General features: G+C 40.9%; 1 protein-coding gene across 3 annotated transcripts in view; it reads right to left on the bottom strand.

Moving 5' to 3' along the window:
- Nucleotides 1-18,212, bottom strand: part of LOC122556776 (ran-binding protein 17-like) — a 1,066,498-nt gene that overhangs the window by 729,627 nt on the left and 318,659 nt on the right. For all 3 annotated transcript variants that reach the window (XM_043703926.1, XM_043703927.1, XM_043703928.1), the window contains one exon: nucleotides 17,846-17,951. In XM_043703926.1, the coding sequence (XP_043559861.1) occupies nucleotides 17,846-17,951 (106 nt within the window). The remainder of the gene's footprint in view (nucleotides 1-17,845; nucleotides 17,952-18,212) is intronic.

The following is an 18,212-nucleotide window of genomic DNA, read 5'->3' as shown; positions in this document are numbered from 1 at the left end:
ATCGTATTCCCAATGCCCCTCCCCCAGTCCCTCCTCCCTACCTTTTATCTTAGCCCGCTTGGCACACCCTCATTCCTGAAGAAGGGCTTATGCCCGAAACGTCGATTCTCCTGCTCCTTGGATGCTGCCTGACCTGCTGCGCTTTTCCAGCAGCATATTTTTAAGCTCTGATCTCTAGCATCTGCAGTCCTCACTTTCTCCTAAATACCATCAACGTCAGAGTCATCATGAAATTCAGTAGGGAATTCAGAAAGAACCCCTTCACCTAGAGATTGGTGGGGATTTGTAACTCCTTGTCAGGAGTGGTTAAACATAATAGTATAGACCCATTTATTGAAAAGCTAGACACATACTTCAGGGCAAAAAGAATGGTCAGTTGCATTAATAGAGTTAGAGATGGAGAGATGGCAGGAGTCTCAAGTGGAGCAGAAACTCCAACATGGACCAATAGGGCCGATTGACCAGTTTGTGTGCTGTATATCCTTTGTATATAACCCTAAGTTACTGTAACACCTAGACAGTTCGATAAGTTCTTCATATGTCACTATGATATCTGTGTTTGCACAGAATCACACAAAATGTAGTATATAGAAACAGACAATATTGTCTAGTTGGTGTAAGATGATGTCCCCGCTCCACTCAAAATAGCTTTCACTCATCTTTTAAATTGCCCATGGATCACTCTGCATGCTGAACCTATAATTTCTCTGATTGTTATCAGTCATGCTATCTCTGCTGTTATTTAGTTTGTCACGAAGCTGGTCCTTTTACAAGATTATGTTGTCCTTGATTTTTTTTCAGAGAGGTTCTAAAAGACCCAAGGTTCCAACAGGTCTGAAGTTAGAATGGCTCATTGAGAGCCTTTTGTTTATAGCTAACAGATAATGCTTCAGGCAGAAAGCTCTCAAGTCTTCTAATTATAAACTGGTATAATCAAAGGGGCATGGCCAGCTCTCTCGCTGAGCAGGTCATTTCAGTTCAGGGGTTAGTTGAGTCAGGGTCACAGTTGAAACAGGATGCTCTCCCCCTCCTTCTGCCCTCTGACTTCATAACCTGCAAGCTTTTTTGTGTCATTTTTACTCTTTGTGCTAAGGGGTTTGTTCACTGGGATTGTTGCAACTATTTTGGAACAGCATCATTAAGTCAGGATAGCCTGTCGGGTTCGGATAGGATAAGTTATTCAGGTACTCTATTTTCGATTCAGTGTGTTCCATTCCGAAATTTTGTAAATAAATTATATTTCTTTAAAACTCAGCAGTGAGATTTGCTAACTCACTCAGGGAATATCCACTATACACTTACCTGAAACAATAGCGAAGTTATGGTCTGGGCTACCTGCTTAAGAATCTTTTGAGGGGTCGGGTTGGTCCATAACAAGTAGATTCTGGTGCCAGAGTCAAGGATATCCCGGAGCAGTAGGCATAAATTCTCAAAGGGGTGCGTGAGCAGCTGGAGGGCATTCTACACACTGGTATCAATGACATAGGCAGAAGGAGGAATGAAATGCTGCAGAGTAATTATAGGGAGTTAGGCTAGACATTAAAAAGCAGGACCTCAAGGATAGTAATCTTTGGATTACTTGCATTGCCATGTGCAAGTAAGAGTCAAAACACGAAATAGTGCAGGGATTCAGGTTTCTGTGATCATTAAGATCTCTTCTGGTACAGAAGATAAACGGAGCAACCTAAATAGACAAGGTGGGCAAGAACATGGCAGGGAATGTGGGAAGAAAGACTGATGAATTAAAATGTGTTTATTTCAATGCAAGAGGCCTGATAGGTGTGGCAGATGAATTCAGGCCATGGGTGGGTACGAGTCTGGGATACCATAGTTATTAAGGAAACATGGCTGAGGGAAGGACAGGACTGGCAACTGAATGTTCCAGGATACAGATATCATAAGAAAGGTGGAAGTGAGGGTGGGGGACAAGAAAGGAGGGGGAGTGGCATTGTTGATTAGGGAAAATAGTATAGTACTTAGTATTTAGTGAGGATATTCCTGATGATCATCCAGTGAAGATATATGAGTGGAACTGAGAAATAAGAAGGGAGTGATCACTTTGATGGGATTGTACTACAGGCTGTCCAACAGTCAGCAGGAAATTGAGGAGCAAATATGTAGAGAGATCACAGATAGCTGTCAGAATCTTAGGGTTGTAATAGTAAGAGATTTTAACTTTCCAAACATAGACTGGGAATGCCAGTGTGTTAAGGGCTTGGATAGGGATGAATTTGTTTAAGGGTGCTCAAGAAAGCTTTCTCAATAAATATGCAAGTTGCTCTATTACAGAAGGGGGAAAACTCAACCTCCTCTTGGAAAATAAGGCAGTGAAGTGACTGAGATATTAGTGGGGAACACTCTGGGATCAGTGACCATAACTCTATTAGTTTAAAAATAGGTTTCATCCACAAGTTACAGTTCTAAACTGGGGTAAGGCCACTTTTGATGGTTCTAAACAGGAACTTTCAAAAGTTGATTTGGGGAGGCCTAGGTGAAGACAAGTGGGAGGCTTTCAAAAGCAAAATAATTACAGTTCAGGGCCAGCATTTTCCTGCTCAGAGTGAAAGGCTGGCATGAGAAGGGAACACTGGATGACCAGAGGTATTGAAGCTCTCGTCAAGTAAAAGGAGGCATACATCAGGTATAAATAACTAGGGTCAAGTGAATCCCTTGAGTATAGGAGGTACAGGAATACACTTAGGAGGGAAATCAGGAGGACAAACGGGGACATGAGATAGCTTTCAGGTAAGTTTAAGGAGAATCCTAAGAGATTCTACAAGTACATGAAGGCAAAAGAGTAACTAGGAAGAGAATAAGGCCTCTTAAAAATCAATGAGGCAGTCTATGCGTGGAACCACATGAGATGGAAGAGATCCTGAATGAATAATTCACGTCAGTATTTATTGTGGAGAAAGATATGGAAGCTAGGCTTCTCGGGAAAATAAATAGCGATGTCTTGAAAAGAGTTCACATTACGGTAGAGGAGGTCTTAAAATGCATAAAGGTATAGAAATCCCCAGACATGATCAAGTGTATCCAGGACATTGTGGGAAGCTGGAGAAAACTTTGCAGGGCACCTAGCAGAGTTACTTGTATCATCAACAGCCATGGGTGAGATGCCAGAAGAGTGGAGGGTGGCAAACAGAGAGCCATTATTTATAAAAAAAAAAGCTGCAAGGAAAAGCCAGGGAACTGATGAACCTGAAGACAGTGGTGGGCAAGTTGTTGGAGGGGATTCTGAGTGACAGGATCTACATTTGGAAAGGCAAGAACTGATTAGGGGTAGTCGGCCTGGATTTGTGTGTGGGAAATGGTGTCTCACAAACTTGATTGAGTTTTTTTTTAAGATGTGGTGACCAAGAAAGTAGATGAAGGCAGAGCAGTAGACATGGTCTATGTGGAACTTAGCAAGGCATTCGACAAGGTTCTGCATCATAGACTAGATTAGATTAGATTACAGTGTGGAAACAGGCCCTTCGGCCCAACAAGTCCACACCGACCCGCCGAAGAGAAACCCACCCATACCCCTACATTTACCCCTTACCGAACACTACGGGCAATTTAGTATGGCCAATTCACCTGACCCTGCACATCTTTTTGGACTGTGGGAGGAAACCGGAGCACCCGGAGGAAACCCACGCAGACACGGGGAGAACGTGCAAACTCCACACAGTCAGTCGCCTGAGGCGGGAATTGAACCCGGGTCTCTGGCGCTGTGAGGCAGCAGTGCTAACCACTGTGCCACCGTGCCGCCCACTAGTTAGTAAAGTTAGATCACATGAGATTCATGAAGACCTAGCCAACTGGATACAAAACTGGCTTGATGATAGGTGACAGAGGGTGGTGGTCTAGGATTGTTGCTCAGGCTGGAGGCCTCTGATCAATGGTGTGCCATAAGGATTGGTGCTGGACCCACCATTGTTCAACATATATAATGATTTGGCTAAGAATATAGGAGCCATGGTTAGTAAGTTTGCGAATGACAACAAAATTAGTTGGTATCGTGCACAGCAAAGAAGATTATCCAAGAGTACAACGGGATCTTGATCAACTGGGCCAATGGGCTGATAAATCGTAGATGGAGTTTAATGCAAATAAATGTGATGTGTTGCATTTTGGTAAGATAAACCAGGGCCCTAGGGTGCGTTAAGGAATAGAGACCGAGAGGAGCTTCTTGAAAGTGGATACAGGCAAACAGGTGGTGAAGGTGGAATTTGGCATGCATTAGTCAGATTATTGAGTACAGGAATTGGGACATCATGTTACAGCTATACAAGACCACATTTGTAGTATGGCATGCAATTCTGGTCATCCTGCCACAGGAAAGAGATCATTAAACTGGAAAAGGTGCAAGAAAGTTTGACCAGGATGTTACTGAGACTGGAGGGTTTGAATTATAAGGAGAGGCCAGATAAGCTGGAACTTTTTTTCCCTGGAGTGTAGAAGCTGAGGGGAGACCTTGTAGACTTTACAAAATCATGAGTGGCATAGGTAAGGTGAATAGTCAAGGTCTTTTCCCCCAAGGTCAGGGAATCAAAAACCTGAGGGCATAAGTTTAAGGAGAGAGTGGAAAGATTTAAAAGGTTCTTGAGGGCAACTTCTTCATATAGAGGGTGGTCAATATTTGGAATGAGCTGCCAGAGAAAGTGGTAGAGACGAATACAATTACAACATTTAAAAAAATTTGAACAGGTACACAGATAAGAAATGAGGAATTAAGACGGCTAAAAGGGGTCATGAGATATCTTTAGCAAACAGGGTTAAGGAAAATCCCAAAGCCTTTTTTTCATATATAAGGAGCAAGAGAGTAACTAGAGAAAGGGTTGGCCTACTCAAGGACAAAGGAGGAAAGTTATGCGTGGAGTCAGGGAAAATGGGTGAGATTCTTAATGAATACTTGGCATTAGTATTTACCGAGGAAAAGAACATGACAGATGCTGAGGTTCGGAATAGATCTCTGAGCATTCTAGGTCAATTCGGCATCAGGAGGGAGGAAGTTTTGGGTATTCTAAAATGCATTAAGGTAGATTAGTCTCCAGGTCCGGATGGGATCTACCCGAGGTTACTGAAGGAAGTGAGAGAGGAAATAGCTGGGACTTTAACAGATATCTTTGCAGCATCCTTGAGCACGGGTGAGGTCCCGGAGGACTGGAGAATTGCTAATATTGTCCCCTTGTTTAAGAAGGATAACAGGGATACTCCAGGTAATTATAGATCGGTGAGCCTTATGTCAGCGGTAGGGAAGCTGCTGGAGAAGATACTGAGGGATAGGATCTATTCCCATTTGAAGAAAATGGACTTATCAGATATGAGCAGCATGTTTTTGTGCGGGGAAGGTATTGTCTTACAAACCTAATGGAATTCTTTGAGGAGGTGACAAAGCTGATTGATGGGGAAAGGGATGCAGATGTTATATACATGAACTTTAGTAAGGCATTTGATTAGGTTCCCCATGGTAGGCTGATGGAGAAGGGAAGTCACATAGGATCCAAAGTGTTCTAGCTAGATAGACAGAGAACTGGCTGAGCAACAGGAGACAGAGAATAGTAGTGCAAGCTAGTTTCTCAAAATGGAGACCTGTGACCACTGGGACCACTGTTGGGACCACTGTTGTTTGTGATATATATAAATGATTTGGAGGAAGGTATCGGTTGCCTGATTGGCAAATTTGCAGATGACACAGCAAATAGTGAAGAGGACTGTCAGAGAATATAGATAGATTGGAATGATGGACACAGAAATGGCAGATGGAGTTCAATCTGGACAAATGGGAGGTGATGCATTTTGGAAGATCCAATTTAAGAGTGAACTATACAGTAAATAGAAAAATCCTGGGGAAAATTGATGTACAGAGATACCGGGGTGTTCAGGTCCATTGTTCCCTGAAGGTGGCAATGTAGATCAGTAAAGTGGTCAAGACGGCATATGGCATGTTTTTCTTCATTGGACGGGGTACTGAGTACAAGAGTTGGCAGGTCATGTTACAGTTGTATAGGACTTTGGTTCAGCCGCATTTGGAATACTGCGTACAGTTCTGGTCGCCACATTACCAATAGGTTGTGGATGATTTGGAAAGGGTGCAGAGGAGGTTCACCAGAATGTTGCCTGGTATGGAGGCGCTAGCTATGAAGAGAGGTTGAAAAGATTAGCATTATTTTCATTTGAAAGATGGAGGGTGAGGGGGGACCTGAGGTCTACAAAATCATGAGGTATAGACAGGGTGGATAGCAAAAGGCTTTTTTCCCCAGAGTGTGGAACTCAATTACTAGGGGTCACGAGTTCAAACTGAGGGGGAAAGGTTAGGGGAGATATGCATGGAAAGTTCTTTACGCAGAGGGTGGTGGGGGCCTGGAATGCGTTGCCAGTGGAGGTGGTAGAGGCAGGAACGATAGCATTTAAGATCTATCTAGACAGATACATGAATGGGCAGGGAGCAAAGGGATACAGATCTTTAGAAAATAGGCTTTGAGGGCCGAAAGGCCTGTTCCTGTGCTGCAATTTTCTTTGTTCTTTGTTTAGAGGGACATGAGCCAAATGGGGGACTAGGTCAGTTTAGGAAATCTGGTAGGCATGGATAAGTTGGTCCAAAGGGTCTGTTTCTGTGCTGTATAATGCTATGACTGCATTTCTGCAGTTCCTGATTCCTTAAATCGGGAATTTGGGTCACATTGTTAGTTTAAATTACTGAGCATAAGTCCCCCTTATACATTTATTTTATAGACAGTAGCCACAGATTACAGATTTTGAACTAACTGAACTGCTTATTACTAAAGGAATATACTGCACCCAACTCGTGTGGTCAGCTGACTGCATTAATCTCAACTTGCCTACTGCAAATTATGATTCGAAGATGCTGGTGTTGGACTGGGGTGTATAAAGTTAAAAAAAAAAATCACAATAACACCAGGTTACAGTCCAACAGGTTTATTTTGAACCTTTTCAAAGCTTCCAAATAAACCTGTTGGACTATAAACTGGTGTTGTGTGACTTTTAACTTTCCAAATGGTGAATTCTCTACCTGTAGACAGCAGAAGCCAGGCGGGCCAGAAGGCCTCCTTTAGTTCCATCATTTTATTCAGATATAGACTTTGAATAATGCTGAACACTCATTAGGACAAACAAGGGATGCTGTTTGGATAGCAAGTTGACTATGAATGGAAAAAGCATGGCCCGTTGAGAAAGCAGTGGGGAACTATTGGCTCCCTTAGTGCACGGGTAATTTAAAAAAGGTGTTAAGATTGAGAATACTCCTTTTGCTTGCAGACAACAGATTTTTGTGAATGAATGTTTGTTATTTCTAGCAAGCATACATAAACTACATTATGTGCTGGATTGATTATGACAAATTAGAAATTACTGGAAGTGCTAGTGCACTCAAATTGGTCAGCAAATCCTACCCTATCGCGCAAACCTTTTTGCCTGTGATTCAATTGTCAACATTTGAAATTTGGCCGTAATGGACACGTTTACAATATGAGGGGAGGGAGCAGAATAGTGATAATATTGCTGGACTAGTAATCCAGACTAGAGGTCTGGGCAAGTGCGAGGAGGCATAGTTCAAATCACACCAAGATAGCTACTGGAATTTTAATACTCAATTACTAAAACTCAATTAATAAAATCTGGAATTGCAAGAAGTCTGAGTAATGATGACCATGAAACCATCATTGATTGTTGTAGAAACCCATTCAATTCACTTATGTCCATTAGGAAAAGAAATCTGTCAGCCTTCCCTGACCTTGATTTCTTGGTACTTCAGAGCCAGGTAACAAGGTTAACATTTCACTGCCATTTGAAATGGCCTAGCAAACCAACTGATTCAATGGCAATTAGGGATGGGCAACAGATGTCGGCCTTGCCAGAAACACACTCATCCCAAGAATAATTGAAAATAATACTCATATTGTCCTTAACTTGCAGCAATTTTGCCAATTCAATTAACAAGCTATATCCATTTTCAGATATCTTATGTCCTGTTCACAACTTACTTTCTTAACAATATCAGTATGAGTCAATTTCACAACTATACTTTCAGCAAGATCATCATGTGCGTGCGAATAGGAAATCCCTAGGCATTTTTTTATATTGCTGGATAAATGCCAGTGTTGTTGTACTGGAACAGCTTGGCTAGAGAGCATGGTTAATTCTTGAGTACCAGTTCTCTGTACAAATTGTTGCAATGTTGTCAGTGCCCATAGCCATTGTCGTATTGACAGCTTTCAGCCATTTCAGTGATAAGAGGGTAGTGTTGGCAGGGGATTGAAACTTCCCCAACATTAACTGGGATAGTCATCGTGTGAAAAGTTTGGAGTGAGCAGAATTATTCAAGTCATTGATACATACTGTAAGACTGGTGATGAGAGGAAGGGTTGGGAGCGGCAGAGGTCACATACCTGGAGGGTCAGCACAAGAGAAATTGTCAGAATGACAAAGGCCATGAGCTAGAGGATCAACAAGACAGTCAGTCAGTCAAGGGCTGGCAGAGACCAAATGCAGAATGGTAGATTGGTAGCAAAAACAATCTTAAAATGATATAAACCAAATCACAAATCCTATATCAGGCATAGTTCAAAATGACATTAAAACAAAACTTGTAATACTCAATGAGGATTAGGATCCCATGATTAATATCACATGCTGATATAAAATATGGATAATTAAAACTTAGATATATCATAAACTACTTTAACACAGTTTGAAAAGGATTTTATGACAGTGTTAAAAATTAGCTGCTTTATTTTAAAATGGCCACATCATTAACCTTACTTGGACATAACCAAACTCTCACGAATTTACCAAGGATTTTCCACATTTCTTCCTAATAAAAGGCTTCTGCTCAAAATGAATTGACGGGGTAGCTCAGTGGGGGCAGCACTGTAGCTCTGTGATGAGCGCCAAGGACCCAGGTTCGATTCCAGCCTTAGGCAACTATCTGTGTGGAGTTTGCACATTCTCTCAGTGTCTGCATGGGTTCCTCTGGGTACTCCGGTTTCCTCCCACAATCCAAAGATGTGCAGGTTAGTTGAATTGGTCATGCTAAATTGCCCACAGTGTTTAGTGATGTGTAGGTTAGGCGCATTAACCTGGGGTAAATGTAGAGTAACAGAGGAATGGGTCTGGGTGGGTTACTCTTCGGACGACCGGTGTAGACTTGTGGGTCAAATGACCTGTTTCCACACTGTAGGGATTCTATGATTACTAAAAAAAACTGGAAAGCTTTGCGAGCTGGCCACACCCAGGCTACAATGATTGTTCCAACTTTAAAAACAAACCCTAAGACCTCTCAAACTGTTTATATGTACTTTCTTAGAGACAGCTCCACCCCTCTGCCTTATGAACTCTCTTCAAAACAAAAGGACAAAAATAACCTCTAAAGTGTCAGCGTTGCCACACTGGGAACAAACAGAATTCCAAGTCACGGACCGGCAAATTGCAGGTGGGGGTGCTCCCATGCATCTGCTACTTTGGCTAATTCTGGAGTACCAGTTTTCAGGATGTTTGACGGAATGTTGTCAGGACCCTTATCCATTCTACTATCTAGATACATCATAGAAAACAGGGGATAGGTGAGGAAGGGTGTTACTGGAGGTCTGTGACTAGTGGTATTCTTCAAGAATCAGTGTTGAGACCTCTGTCATAATATGCATAAATGATTTGGATGAAAATGTTAAATAGCAAGTTTGCAGATAACATGAAAATTAGTGGAGTTGTGAATAGTGAGGAAGGTCCCCAAAGAATATAGCAGGATATGCATCATTTGAAAAGTTGGGCAGACAAATAGCAGATGGAGTTTAATCTGGACAAGTGTGATGTGATGCATTGTGGAAAACCAAACGCAAGAGGAAAGTATGACAGAACCATTAATATTCAGTGGGATCTTGGAGTATAAGTCCGTAGCTCCCTAAAATTGGTAGCACAAGTGGATAAGGTGGTAAAGACAAAACAGCATGCTTGCCTTCTTTGATTGAGGCATTGAGTAAAGTTGGCAAGTCATCTTGCAGCTGTATACGACTTCAGTTAAGCTCTACTTGGATTATTACGTGCAGTTCTAGTCACCACACCACAGAAAGGATATGGAGGCTTTGGAGTCAATGCAAAAGCGGTTTGCCAAGATGTTGTCTGGATTGAATTGCAGTAGCTATAAGGAGAGCTTGGACAAACTTATACATTTTTCGCTCGAGCATCAAAGACTGAGGGGCAACCTGATAAAAGTATAATGGAATTATGAGGGCATAGATTGGTCAAAATCTTTTTCCCAGAGTGGAAATGTTAAATACTGGGGGAACATAAGTTTAACATGAGAGGGGAAAAGTTTGAAGTAGACATGCAAGGTAAGTGTTATATACAGAGGGTTTTAGGTTTTTGTTCTCTTTATCCATTCATGGGATGGGGACATCACTGGCTAGGCAGCATTTATTGCCCATCCCTAGTTGCCCAGAGGGTAGTTAAGAGTCAGCTACATTGCTGTGCGCCTTCAGTCACATGTAGGCCAGATCAGATAAGGATGGCAATTTCCTTCCTTAAAGGACATTAGTGAACCAATCTGTTTTTCCAACAATTGACAATGATTTCACGGTCATCATTAGACTCGTAATTCCTCATTTTTTAAATTCAATTCAAATTCCACCATCTGCCATGGCAGGATTCAAACGCAGGTCCCCAGAACATTATCTGGATCTCTGGATTAACAGTCTGGCAATAATACCACTAGGCCATCACATCCCATCCGGAACACAGTGCCTAGAACACAGTGCCAGGAAGGTGATACATAAAAACAACATTTGACACGCATTTAGACAGACACATGAACAGGCAGGGAATAGAGGGTTATGTTCCATGTGGAGGCAGATGCGATTAATCTAAATTGACATCATAGTCAGCACAGACGTGATGGGCCAAAGGGCCCATTGTTGTACTGTACTGTTCTATGTTCTACAGCCTTTAGCCGTTTCAGACAGTTATAGGGTAGTGATAGTAGTGGATCAACTTTCCTAACTAACTAAGGTACACAAAGTATGAAAGGTTCGGAGGGTGCAGAATAGTTAAAATACATCAGGAGCAGGCTTTTAAGCCACAAGGCCTCTTGTGGTTGAAGTATCACTTGGGAAGCATTTTGCAGATACCAATCACAACTCTGATAGATTTAAAATCATTATGGAAAAGGACAAGGATGGGCTTGAAATCAAAGTTCGCAACTGGGGAAAAGGCTGATTTTAATAAAATCAGATATGATTTGGCCAGCATGCACTGGGAGCAGATTTACTTTGAAGAAAATTTGGCTCAGAGCAATGCATTCAAGAAGGAAAGTAGAAACGTACAGGGCCAAGATATTCAAAAAAATCAGAAGGGTGGGACCAACAAATCCTATGAACCCTGGATATCAAAGGCTATACATCATTTCATTAAAAGAAAAAGAGAAGCTTATGACAGATACCAAGAACTCAAAACAGCAGAAGCCCCTGGAGGAGAATAAAATGCGCAAGAGGAATGTAAAAGGGAGATGAGGAGAGATAAAAGGGGATGTGAAGATATATTGGTAGGTAAGATAAAAGAAAATCCTAATTTGTTTTATAGGCACATTAAGGACAAAAGGATAACTAAGGGAAGAGTAGAGTCCATTAAGGATCACAGAGGTAACCTGTGCATGGAGACAGAGGGTTCTAAATGAATACTTTGGATCAGTGCTCACTAGTGAGAAGGTATAGAAATCAAGGAGGCCTGTGATACAATTAAGAAATTAACATAGAAAGGAGATTCTGAGTAGTCTGACAAGCTTTAAAGTAAATTAATCTCTAGGGCCAGGTGAGTGAGGCAAGGGAGGAAATAACAGGGGCACTTGCAAAAATGTTCAATTTCTGTCTGACCACAAAAGAAGTGCCAGAGTACTGCAAGACTGGCGATGTGGTATTGTTATTTAAGAAGAGAGCTAGCGATAAGCCAGGAAACTACAGACATTGTTGTCTAATCTCAGGGGTAGGGAAGCCATCGGAAGCAATTCTGAGAGAAAAATCAAAATGTAATTGGAGAGGCTGGGATGAATCAAGGTTAAAAATCATGCAACACCAGGTTATAGTCCAACAGGTTTAATTGGAAGCACTAGCTTTCGGAACGCTGCTTCTTCATCAGGTGGTTGGGGAGTACACAATTGTAAGACACAGAATTTATAGCAAAAGTTTACAGTTGTGATGTAACTGAAATCATACATTGAAAAATACTTTGATTGTTTGTTAAGGACAAAAGGATAACAAAGGGAAGAGTAAGGTGTCCACTAAGGATCACAGAGGTAATCTGGGGTACGTGGAGATAGAGGGTGTAGGTAGGGTTCTAAATGAATACTTTGGGCCGGTGCTCACAAGTGAGAAGGTATAGAAGTCAGGTATAGAATAGTTTAACAAACAAAGTATTTTTCAATTACATCACACTGTAAACTTTTGTTATAAATTCTCTGTCTTACAATTGTGTACTCCACAACCATCTGATGAAGGAGCAGCTCTCCAAAAGCTAGAGCTTCCAATTGAACCTGTTGGACCTTGTATTGTGAGATTTTTAAACTTTGTACACCCCAATCCAACACCGGCATCTCCAAGGGATGAATCAAGACAGTCAGTATGGCTTTGTTTAGGGGAGGTCATGTCTGACCAACATGTTTGAATTTTTCAGAGATGACCAAGTTTGTAGATAAAGGCAATGCTTTTGATGTCATCTAATTGGGTTGCTGCAAGGCTTTTAATACGGTCCTGCAAAGAAGACTGACAGCAAGGGAAGAGCCCAGAAAATCAAAGGAATTCAGCAAATTGGATCCACAATTGCTGAAATGGCAGGAAACAAAGGGTGATTGTTGGAGTGTTTTTCTGACTGGAAGTCTGTGTTCAGCAGGATCCCAGGAATCAGTGTTGTGCACCTTGTTACTTGTAATTTATAGAAACGATTTAGATTTGGATGCATGAGGGTTGATCAGCAAGTTCAAGATAATATAAAATTTGAATATGTGTTAAATAGTGAGGAGCTGAACTTTATAGACTTCAAAATATATATGGGCTGATTAGGTGGGCTGATCAGTGGCAAATGGAATTCAATCTGGATAAGTGTGAACTTGGGACAGGAAAAATAAGGCAAGGGAATACATGATATTTGGTAGGACCCCTGAGAAGTACCGAGGATCAGAGAGAGCTTAGTGTGCATGTACACTGGTCCCGTCCAGTATCAGGTTTGGTGGATAAAGTGGTTCAAAAGACATATGGTATACTTGCCTTTAATAGATAAGTAGAGTTTAAGAACAGTCCTGTGTGTAGTTCTGGAATCGACAATATAGGAGGGATGAGAGTACACTGGAAAAAGTGCAGAGAAGACTTACAAGGATCTTGGCTGGGCTGGAAAGTTTCAGTTATGAAGGAAGATTTGACAGACTAGTGTTATTTTCCTTCGAGCAGAGGAGATCGAGAAGGGATATGATTGAGATGTATAAAATTAGGAGGGCGCAGAAAGCATCAACATGAAGAAACTTTCCGCCTTGATGGGGATAACAATGACCGGGGGCATGGATTTAAAGTTAAAGGTTGAGGAGGTTTAGCAGAGATGTGAGGACATTTTGTTTCACCCACAAGGATATGGGCATCTGGAATCCACAGATGGTAGAGGCAGAAATCTTCATAATATTTAAAAAGCATTTAGATGTGCACTTGCAGTGCGAAACACACCAGGGTATAGGCAAGTGCTGGAAAGTGGGACCGGAATAGTTAGGTGATTGCTTCAGACCAGTGTGGCATGATGGGTCAAGGGGCTGTTTTTCTGTGCTGGAGATCCTAATGACTCTATTTTTTGATATCATGAAGATTTAATTGAATTGATTGAAAACTGGTATATATGATGCTAGGGACCTCAGAAGATCAATGAGATGGATCACCCACTCCAGTTAAAGATGGATGCAAATGGTTCAGTCTCATCTTTTGTACAGATGTGCTGGGCTCTTCATTGTTGGCAATGAGCATATTTGTGGCAGTCTGTTCGCTTGTTAGTTGTTTAACTATCCACCAACCTTCACAATTGAATGAGGCAGGATTGCAGATTTTAGATCTGATCAATTGGTTGCAGAATTATTTAACCTTCTCAACTACTTCTCTTTGCCATGTAAATAGTCCTCAGGTGCAATTTCACCAGGTTGACACTTCATTTCTACATTTGGCAGGTACCTTTCTACACTCTTCAATGAAACAGGATTGATCTCCTGGCTTAATGGTGATGGTAGACAGGACGATATACCAGGCCATGAGGCTACAGATTGCGGTTGAATAAAATTCTGTTGCTGATGGTCATGGATGCCCAGTCTTGATCTCTTAGAAATTGATCTAATTTAACACATGATGGAACGCATCCTCATTGTGAAGACAAGTCCATATTCAAGAACACAGCAGCCAATCTAAATAAGCATGTCGCTACCATTACAGACTTTATTAGCAAGTGTGTAGAAGACTCTGTGCCAAAGAAGTTAACCTGAATCTTCCACAACCAGAAACCATGGATGAACTGGGAGATCCATTACCTACTGAAGTCCAGTCAGATGACCCTTATCTTTGCAGGAAATCCAGATACAACCTCTGTAAGGCCATTAGAGATGCCAAGAGGCAATACTGGACTCAGCTACAGACTCAAACTAACCACACGAACACCTGCCATTTGTGGCATAGCCTACAATAACATTATAGCCTACAAAGCGGAGCAGAATCGAATAGTGGATAAAAATACATGCCCACACAGACCACACCACAGACCCTGTTGCTTGACCAGTCTGTGGGACAGCAGTCCCAATCTTGGCACGTGCCCCCAGATGCTAGGAGTTGCAGGGTCAGCAGACCGACTTTTCCATCATTGTTTATGGTGTTGAGGTAAATTCTCGGAGGTCCATCCAGTTTCATTCCATTATTTAGGCTTTGTAGCAACTGAGTAATTTGCTGGTTCATTTCAGATGGCAGGTAAGAGTCAACAACTTTGCTGAGGTTCTGGAGTCACATGTAGGCCAGAACAGGTCAGGATGATTATTTTCCTTGAGGAGAAAGTGAGGTCTGCAGATGCTGGAGATCAGAGCCGGAGATGTGTTGCTGGAAAAGCGCAGCAGGTCAGGCAGCATCCAGGGAACAGGAGAATCGACGTTTCGGGCATAAGCTGCGCTTTTCCAGCAACACATCTCCGGCTCTGATTATTTTCCTTCCCTATTAGACATTACTAAATCAGATAGGCTTTAACACACTTGACAATGGTTACATGGCTGCCATCAGACCAGCTTTCATTCTAGATTTTTACTGAATTCAAATTTCATCTGTTCGATTTAGTGGGATTTGATTCCATGATCCAGGACATTAGGTTGAAACTCTGAATTATTAGTCCAGTGACATTACAAGCATACAACCACATCATGAAGGATGGCTGAGACTCAATCTGAAAAGACTATCTAAGAAGCAATTATCTGGACATCGAAATTCATCATCTGGAATTTACAAATCTCGATAAGACCTCTGAATGTCTATGAAGAGGAGACTTCACAACTACAGGTGCTGCTGCAAATGGATTGCCCCAGAGTTGGTGAATAACCAGTTCAAAACCCACTCTTAGGAGAAGCATGATTATCTGTAGCTTTTGCTACAAGGATTCAGAAAGATAGCGTTATATCCAGGAACTTGTAGTAACATCTAGAACAAAGACCCTTTCTCCTGACTCACTCTTCTCGAAGTGACACCCAGTTTTGCAAAATGCAATAAGCCTGAAAAGAATAGAGACTGCAAACCACGATCTTTTCACTTTCTGAAACATTCACCACAACTGGCTACATGCAAGTTACCAGCTAAACAGCCTAAGCCAAAAAATTAACCAAAGAATTCTAAACTTTGTAATTTTCCTTTGTATTAGACAATTTCCTTTTAACTCTGTGTGTGTATGTCCAGATGTGGTTACAGTAGTTGTGTGCTTGATGTTACATTTGTATTATTTCTAAGGTTTAACAGATCATAAATTTATTTCTTTAACTCAAGAAACCTTGTTGCTTGGCTATTTCTTGTTAACAGCAGAACATAGTTAACATAATTTTTAATTGATGAAGGTACAGCTTCGTGTTGGACAGAGTATCCAGTTCCACTTTTCACCTGATGGAAACAGACAATATAGCAAAATGACTTAAAATAGGCAACTTTAAACAGGGTTTCACTGCACTGGAGGGGGGAGCAAGTCCACTGTACAAGGGAAACTTTGAGGACAAAGAAATAAGCATGGAGGTGATGCAGGAGACCGCTTCAGAGTGTACAAACCTCATCAAGGTGGGGCATAACGGGATGTATATGAGGTCTTTGTTAAGAACAAATTGCTAAGGTCAGAGAGGAAGGTTGAAGGACATTGTTAAAATAAAGCAAGGGTGAGATCAGAAGAAGACATGGGCATGGAAGGAAATGAAAGGGAAAAGAACAGCTTTCACACACTGCCACACACACACAATTTCTAATTATCTAAGTGCAATGATAGGAATACTCAACCATGAACACAAGAACTCCTTTATCTTAAAACATACAGTCAAAATTTGTCTTCAAGAAAAAAAACTTTGCATATAACAGGCCCGCATGGCCAGACATTTTCTTTGAGAACAATGAATAAAAGCTCCAGTAGCCGATTTGTTTCTTCAATTCTTGTAGGGACAAATAAAATAAACTGTGCTATACCTGAAATTGTCAACTCATTTTTCAACTTTTATATCTAATTTTAACAAGAGGAAGTAGTGAATTTGTCAGGTAACGGGTTTAAATTCTTTCAAGCAATTGGTTTGTTTAGTTTTGACAACTCCGTTTCAGCTTTCCAAGTGTTTTGATTGCTTGTTAATTATAACTGAGTTAAAAAAAGGAACTGCAGCTTTCTTTGATGATGCTTGAAAATTCTGATACATGTTTAAAACTGACAAACATTCCAACAGCACTCCATGTTTGCATATATGAAAACTGTAAATATTCAACATACGCAGAGTTTGAAAGAGGATAACTGAGAGGGATTTCAAAAGTGTACATAAGAAAGCAAAAAGTATCAAGAGGTTATGTCTTGAACATAGTTTTATATTATGATTGTAGAACAAGATCACTGATCAAAAATAAAAATAAAATGTATCTAGTGCTACATCACATCTGAAAATGGCTTATCAACAAAAATTTTCATTTGAGGTCAGGTGTCAGCAAGGTCCCACAAAAAGCAATCAAGATGAATGCCTAAATACGTACATCGTTTTGGTGTTGTTGATAATGCAGGATACCAGGACAACTGTCTAGTCTACTTTTGACAATGGCCAAAGAATATACAACTTCCACCTGCTAAGCCAGGCCTCAACTGAACATTGCATTGGAAAATAGCACATCTCCAATTATGTATCACTCCATTAGTACTGCACTAAATTATAGACATCTTCTAGTCAACCAGTTCAGAGAAATGTCATTACACACCTCTGCAACAGGTAAGACTTTTAACTTCAGAGGTATGGACACTACTACTGTACCACAAGAGTATCCCAACACTAAATTACATACTTATCTGGACTGATGCAGTAAGTAGCTATTGTCAATTGGTAAATATTCCTCGAGTCATTGAAACTAGACACCCTCTCCGTTTAATCCATAAACAGTAATGATCATCAAAGTATCACTCAAAATTCAAAGAAACAAAGAGATCCTCAGAGAGTTTAATCCTTTCATCTGTGGAAGGACAGCACCTTGAGACAAAGTTCATACCATGTAATTTTATATGATATGATCCATATCTCATCATAAATGGCATTTCCAAGTTTACAAAAATAGCATATTTCAAAAAGAAAACAATAACTTACCGATAAACTAATTCTCCATCCATTGAATCTTGTTCATCAGTGCAAGTAAAGGTTAACCTGCCTCCAATGACAGCACCAACTATATACACGAGCCAAGCCAAGCGACCTGAGGATATAAAGAACAAATGCTAAATTCTTCAACATTATAATGGATGTATTTCACAATTTGATGGTAAACATTAATCCCAAGGCTTGAACTTATCAACTCAAAACAACCATGACTTTATCAGAAATTATATTTGGTGCACTGTCTTGAATGGAACATGCCAGATTAAGGTATCAAAATCCTGACTAAAACTGAAACTCAACGATTTCAGCTGATAGTCTGTGATCTACAGAACTGCATAATTGTCTGGGTTCGATAACA

This window comes from Chiloscyllium plagiosum, chromosome 14 (assembly GCF_004010195.1).
Source record: "Chiloscyllium plagiosum isolate BGI_BamShark_2017 chromosome 14, ASM401019v2, whole genome shotgun sequence".
NCBI lineage: Eukaryota > Metazoa > Chordata > Chondrichthyes > Orectolobiformes > Hemiscylliidae > Chiloscyllium > Chiloscyllium plagiosum.
This window is presented reverse-complemented; position numbering and strand designations above follow the sequence as displayed.